Below are 6,776 nucleotides of genomic sequence, written 5' to 3'. Positions count from 1 at the left end.
TTAGAGCTGTAGACCTGCCTCTGTGTGTGTGTGTGTGTGTGTGTGCGCGTGTAGCTGTGCTTGAAGATGAGCACATAGGTTGGAGAATCCTGAAACTGGGCTGCAACAACTGGAGATGTCAGAGCCTGTATGGCCCCTTGGGGGTGTTGTCTCTGTAGAGGGGTTACCATAATGTGTCAAGGCTCTGGATGCCAGGATTAACCAACATTCATCCAAGCACTCTTCTCATTTTCTGTGACTTGTTCAATAACATTCTGCTAGTGACAGCATCTTGGATGGTAAGAAATGCTAGTTTTCTGTGTTACAGAAAGGGATGAACTGTCTGCTTAGCAGATATTCCCCTGATGATATCTTTATGCATCCCCTAACCCTACTCCTGATGGCTGGTCTCCTTTTTTATTATTCTATTTTTTGCAGAGGAGAGCTCTGTCAAGGGCTATGTGATACCTCCATGAGGGAGACAAACGAAGACAAAAGTTGGTGTGGACAATCTGAAAGCTCCATCTTGCCTCCTGGCCAGAGGACTCTGACAAAAGACCTGGTATGTGTTGCCAAAGGGTGAGGAGGAAGTTTGGACCCTAAGTCCTCTCAGCTGACCTGGTCTAACAAGGAGCAGTTTCCCCTGCAACAGGTGTGAGTGACTGACATGCAAAGAGAGGGGAAAGTGAGCCCTTTTTTCTATTATTCTTCACCTGCATATCAAACGAGTGTCCTCCTGTTAGTGTGCTGCTCCTCTCTCCTTTTACAAGGCAGTGCACTGTCAGATCAGATAGTCTGTTTGTATTACTTTGGAGTGGAAAAGAATAAAGGCAGTTTCTATACAGGACTTGAAAAGGCTTCACTGGTTTTTCATCAGAGCTGCTGGAAGCCTTCCTTTGCCCCAGTTCCCCTTCCCCAGTTCCACCCCTGAAATGCTCACCTCTTCCTGCCTTTGTCAGGGAAGTGTCAGATCTGACACCTTTGCAGTAAGGTACAGAAATGCAAATGGAGAAATCCAGCAACACCTAATCAGAGGATGTAAACTTTCTGTGAACCTAATTTGTTGATTAAAAAAAAAAAAAGCCATATTGCTAATGCATTTCTAAAATGCTTTGGACACTTCAAAAAAAACCTCAATGTCCTAATAGGAGTGCTTTGACCTGGCTTTTTCTTTTCAGCTGACACTGAACTGAGAAGTGTAGAGGGGAAAGGCCTGTTATCCCTCTGCTCTGGCTTTTCCTAACACCCTGGCCTTGGGAGAGCAGCTGGCTAAGTGGCCATGGCCAGCAAACTTGCAGCCCCTCTGCCTGTTCCCTTCCACAGCTGTGGGGAGGGGCTGTGCCCAGGCCTGCAGAGAGTTGTGTGGGTCCACCAGCCTCTGAGGGCTGCTCCAGGAATGGGGAGCACAACAGCACCCGTGGCATTATCTGTGGGAAAGGGGAGCTAGCAAAGGGGGAAGGCCAGCTTCAGCCCTGCTTCCCCAGGGCAAATATAGGAGAAGTTAAGGACTAGGGCTGCAGTGCTGCTTAGTAGAGCTGGCATTGCTGCCAGCCCCCCATCCACTGTGGAGCCAAAGCCAGCACTCTTGTGTTGACTCTTGGCTGGTTCTGTCACCAAAGTGTCAGGATTTGCACTTGCTTTCACAGGAGCCTTATAGAAGAGCCCTAACCCAGGGGTCTTTCATCTCATGGAAATGAGGCCAAGCCAAGGCACCTCCTGTGTCCCTGCAGCAGCAGAGGGGTTGGAGTGGTTGTTGAGCCCAGGATCATCCCGGGATGTCCCACCCAAAGTCGGCTCAGGTAAGTGTCTGCAGCCCAGAGCTGCTGGAGGCTGGGGCTGCTGCTGTGGGGTTATGAAAACAGGCTGTGGCTTTACCTCCCTCCTGAGCTGCCTTACACTAGGGCTGTTGTCTAGATGTTAAAAGCACAGAGCTGTGTCTCAGTGTAGCCGGGTAACATTGTGCAATGTGTAAATTTCCCTTGGTGGGGTATTGTTATCTGGGCTAATTAAGCAGAAGTGGAGAGTGAAGTATCAAACACTGTGATACCTGGGAAATAGCTTTATAGAAGTAAACCTGGCCCTGTGCAGGAGCTAGAGGAGCAGGCTCACTCTGAGAGGTCATCTTGTGTGTAGGGTGTTACTTTTAGTGCAAGTGTCCCAGGCTCCTCCTTCATTTACACTTCAAAACACTAACTGCTCCCTAAAGCAGAAAGGTCACTACAAAAGCTCTCACCTCCCTCTGCTGAGCTGGTTTTTGCCCTTCTCCCCCCAGTTCAAAGGGAATTTAGCACAAAAGGGGATGAGAAGAACCAAACAAATCTGATGGCCATCCTTGAATAAGAACACCCACCTCAGGTAACTTAAAGAAAATTACAAAGGAGAGGTCTTACCAGTATCTTAGTTTCCATTTTTATTATTCCATAGGGTTGTTAACAAAAGAAAGTTACATGTCTAATCCCTTGGTACTTAGGTTGCTTCCTTTCTTGCTTGCTCAATGTTTGGGAACTTCCATGTATTAAGCAACTTTGCAATCCTTTTTCTCTTTACAATGACAGCTCTCTGACAGGCATCTTACCACAGCATAACTAACCTGGCATCTCCCAGAAGTAGGAGCAGGGGAGGTGCCAAATGTCATGTCCAAAAATGCTGAGGGTCCCCCACCCAGCCCCCTAGAAACATTTTTTTTAATTTTAAAGGATACTTTCCAAATCCATTGCACACTATTCAACTTTGCATTCAAGAGCAAAAAAAACCCAAAACAAACCACCCCAAAAGACCAACCACAAAAAAGCCCCAAAACAACTTCAAACCACCAAAACAAAAAACCCACCAAACCTAAAATCCCTGTGAAGTTCTGCCCCCGGACAGGCTTTGCCTAGTGCTTTTGAAGTCAGGACTGTAGCTGTCTGAGAAACACTGTCAGATGGCAGATCAAGTAGAGTAGGTTTGAGACTGGCATCCAGATAAATTAGCCCAGAAATCTGTGGCCTAAGATCAACTTTGCACCAGTATGACCTTGCTCACTGCAATAACTTAAGTGTCTTCTAGCATTAACCAAAGAAACATTTGAATTCCAATACTTGAGCTAACAATGCTTAATACAAGAATCAAGTGCTTAATTACCAGCATTGTTTCCACCATATACACATACTTTTGTTAATAGTTAACAATAGAGAACTGGATCTTTTGTTGCTTAAACCGGTTAGAAGTGTATCACACTCCACAATACATGCCATCAGTTGTGAGTTCAGTATTCTTCTTTATTAAAGATTAAAAATAAAAAACATTTGACACCCTAATATACATAAAGTCACGATAAACTCAAATGTGCTAAAAGCAAAATGTGCATAAAGACACTTAATTTCTAAAAGGCACCCTGCCACCAGTATCTTTTAAATGTTTGTCTGATTCAACCAGGTTTCTAGTTTTCTCTTCCTTCACTGAAGGTGAGACTCTTGGGCTGTAGTACAGACTCTAACCATACCAACCCCTTTCAGGGATCTCTGCTATCACTAGAACACTTACAACTGCATGCAGACTCAGCTCGAGCTTCTCGTGGAGTTAACCATCACGATTTAAAAAGCACAAGGGCTTTTTCTTAAAAGAAAAAGGTAGTGGTATTCGGGCCACTTATAAGGGCCAAGAGAAAGAGACAGGGTTATAAAGTAACTGCTGTGTATCGACCAAAGCGCTTCACTAGTACCAACCACCTCCCTCCTCCCCCATCCCCTCCCCAAGCTCTCACAGAACAACCCCTGGAGTTACAAAATGTCACACGCACGCACGCATACACACACACACACACAGACGGATGAAATGTGAAGGTGTTGAGCTATTAGCCTGTCAGGCGGTGACAGGGGGAGGGCCCCGGCTGCGGCCCCGCACGCTGCCCGCCCCGCACGCTGCCCGCCCCGCACGCTGCCCGCGGGCGGCAGCGCCCGGCCGCTCCCCTGTGCGGGAGGTCGGGGTTGCCTCCTGCTCCGCCGTTACCAGGGTCTCCACATGGATTTAGGTGAGCCGGGGGAAGGCAGGCTGTGCCCCGGGGGAGCGTCCAGTCCAGCGGGGGAGGTCTGGCCCGGCTCGGCCTCCGCCTCGTCCGAGTCGGAGCAGGTTTCGTCGCCGGGAGTGGGCGAGGGGGCCGAGGCGGGGAGGGCCAGGGCCCCCCGGGAGGCCGCGGGGGTCACCGCCTCGCTGCCCGGCCAGGGGCCGAGGGCGGCATCTGCCAAAGCGTCCGTGACCAAGTCCGGGCAGCTGCCCTCGCTGAGGGGCATGGACTCCAGCAGGTGGTTGAGCAGCTCCGCGGCCGTGGCGGCGTCGATGCCGGGGCAGCTGGAGACGAAGGTGTGCACCTCGTGCATGCACTGGATGTACCCGGCGGCGAAGCGCTCGCTGGCCTCACGCTGCAGCCGCCCTCCCTCTGCGCCGCGGGAGACAGAGAGAGGGGGGTGAGCCCGGGATGCGCCCCGGGATGAGCCCCGGGATGAGCCCCGCCGCCCCGCCGGCACTCACCCAGGGCGCGGCGCTCCAGCACGGCCTGCACCCGCCGCACCGTCAGCTCCAGCACCTCCGCGTTCTCCAGCTTCGCCTGGAACTGACCGGGGAGGCCGCGGCCGTCACGCACGGCCCCGGGCCCCGCCGCCCGGCCCGGCCCGGCCCCCGCCCCGCCGCCTCACCTCGCTGTCGGCCAGCAGCTGCCGCAGCTCCTGCAGGCTCTCGTTGATCCGCGCCCGACGCTTCTTCTCCACCAGCGGCTTCCTCGTCTGCGGGGAGAACAGCGCCGTCAGCCCGCCGCCCGCCCGGCCCCGCCCGCCCGCCGGCCCTGCCGCTCACCGTCCTGCCGGCCCCGGCGCCCCGCGGCGGGCGGCCCTGCCCTGCCCGGAAGGAGGGCGCCATGGCGCTGCCCCGGCCCGACCGCGCCGCTTCGCCCCCCGCCCCGCGCCGCCACACTTATATCCTGCCATTTGCATCTCAATGAGCCCATTGGCCGCGCCGCGCGCGCCGCCGCCGCAGCGTTGGCCGAACGGGCCAATGGGAGGCGGGCGCTTTGTCTGCGCCGGGCCGGGGGGGGCGGTGCGCGCTGTGGTTGCAGTCGCCGCCGTCCCCCCGCCCCTGCCGGCATTGTTGGCCCGGGCGGGCGCGGCTCCGGGCGAGCGGGGCCGGCGCGTCTGTGCGCCCCGGGGCCGAGCGGGAGGCAGCGGCCGGGGGGTGCTCCTGCTGCGTTGGTCGCCTCCGAAGAGCAGCCCCCCCCGCACACTCCCCAGCCCCTCTCGGGACTGCTCCGCGGAACGCGCGGGGGGTTGGGGCCGGGGTCGGTGACCCCCAGAGCGCGCTCAGGGCCACGGGCGCCCCTCGCTGCCGGGGGTCCCGGCTGCGGGGAGGGGGGGCTGGGCACCGGCAGCAGCCTGGGCGTCGAAGGGCCCGGGGCACCCCCGAGCAGGGCACCCGCGAGGCCTGAGGGGGCACAGCCGCCCCCGGGCCGGTCCTGCCGCCCCCCCCCCCCCAGGGTGGGGGGGCACTGAAGTCGGGCCCCGTGCCCCGGGCGGGCGGGGTTCAGCGTCACCTCGGTACCGCAGCCCTTCTCCCGCGACCGGCTGAGACGGGGGCCGCGCTGCCCTCCCCCAGCACGGGGGGGGCTGCCCCCGGATGCCGAGCGCACCCCCGGGCGCCCCATCGCCCTCCGCCCCCCCGGCCGGAGGAGCCGGGCCGGCTTTGTGCGGTAACTTGATGCTGATGGCAGTTGGCAGCTGCGGTCCCCGGCGGGCTGAGGCAAAGAAAAGCATTAGGGCTCGTCCCCGAGGAGAGCGACAGGTGTTCGCTCCCGCTCCTTTGTTTCCCTCCTTTTATTCTCCTCGCTAATACATGTCATATTTTTGCCTCCCGAGGAAACGGGAGACGCGTTCCCCGCTCGGCTCGGAGCCGCACACCCGCCTCCTGCCCGCGCCCGGCCCGGCCTGTGCCTTTCACCCTTAAAATGCTAGGGAAGATGCTCTGGCGGTGGTGGTGCCGAGGTTTCCCTGCTGCGAGGTCCCGTGTGTGCTGGTGTGCCCAGAGCTGTGCAGAGCCCTGGGCCCGCGGCTCTGACTGATCCGTGTCTGTGGTTGGTGCCCGACCCGTCCTGCCGGGGCTGGCACGTGTGCTGGGGTAGCTCCTAGTCCCGTTGCTAGTTAATGCTAGTTAATGCTAGTTAAAGTTAGTTAATGCTCTTTCATCTTCAAAGCGCTGTATAAACACCCGTGCCTGCAACGTGTTCATCCGTGGGTGATGAAAGAGCAAAGCAGGATAGAGATGTTCAACACAGTATTCCCAGGGAAGTGCACCAGAGATGGAGCTGGCACATGGGATAGCTTGACTGGAAACCCAAGCTCAGCCCACTCTGCTTTTATTGTTGCAATCGACAGCAGATTTTATTTCCAGAAAGGTGCTTCTGTTATGTTTCTTCCTTATATTTTAAAGTAACAAGGCTTGGATGTTGGCAAAGAGTTTGCTCTGTAGGTAATACATTTAATTCCACCAGGCAGGACAGAATGGGATGTACCTGGGGCTGGGTGACTAAACCTAACCTTCCACTCCTGATGCACCCAACACTCCCTGTAACACGGTGTGGAAACTGGCTCATCCTCTTCACTGATACTGTTACTGCAGACTAGGCAGAAATGCTGTTTAGGCCGGGCCAGGCACACAGGTTTTTTGTCTTTAAGTGAGCAGAGACACCTGTGACTGCATTTTGTGTATAGTTTATTCATCATTGGCCTAAATGGGAGTGTAAAAAAGACAATTGTCTGGGTGCAAACTACAGC

The 6,776-nt window shown here is 55.8% G+C and overlaps 1 protein-coding gene across 1 annotated transcript; it reads right to left on the bottom strand.

The window, feature by feature from the left end:
* Nucleotides 1-3,877: 3,877 nt before the first annotated feature.
* Nucleotides 3,878-4,885, bottom strand: LOC127387722 (transcription cofactor HES-6-like). The gene is made up of 4 exons (XM_051626465.1): nucleotides 4,810-4,885; nucleotides 4,653-4,739; nucleotides 4,489-4,570; nucleotides 3,878-4,396 (listed from the first exon to the last, which is right to left on the bottom strand). The coding sequence occupies exons 1-4, from the start codon at nucleotides 4,870-4,872 to the stop codon at nucleotides 3,966-3,968; spliced, it is 663 nt and encodes a 220-aa protein (XP_051482425.1). The 5' UTR covers nucleotides 4,873-4,885; the 3' UTR covers nucleotides 3,878-3,965.
* Between the last annotated feature and the right edge of the window lie 1,891 nt (nucleotides 4,886-6,776).

This window comes from Apus apus, chromosome 8 (genome assembly GCF_020740795.1).
Source record: "Apus apus isolate bApuApu2 chromosome 8, bApuApu2.pri.cur, whole genome shotgun sequence".
In the NCBI taxonomy this organism is placed as follows: Eukaryota; Metazoa; Chordata; class Aves; order Apodiformes; family Apodidae; genus Apus; species Apus apus.
This window is presented reverse-complemented; position numbering and strand designations above follow the sequence as displayed.

Coding starts and splice junctions, on each gene's coding strand:
- LOC127387722 (XM_051626465.1), bottom strand. CDS start 4,872: ATGGCGCCCTCCTTCCGGGCAGGGCAGGGCCGCCCGCCGCGGGGCGCC. Junction 4,740..4,809: donor GCGCCGGGGCCGGCAGGACG/GTGAGCGGCAGG, acceptor TTCTCCCCGCAG/ACGAGGAAGCCGCTGGTGGA. Junction 4,571..4,652: donor AGCTGCTGGCCGACAGCGAG/GTGAGGCGGCGG, acceptor CTCCCCGGTCAG/TTCCAGGCGAAGCTGGAGAA.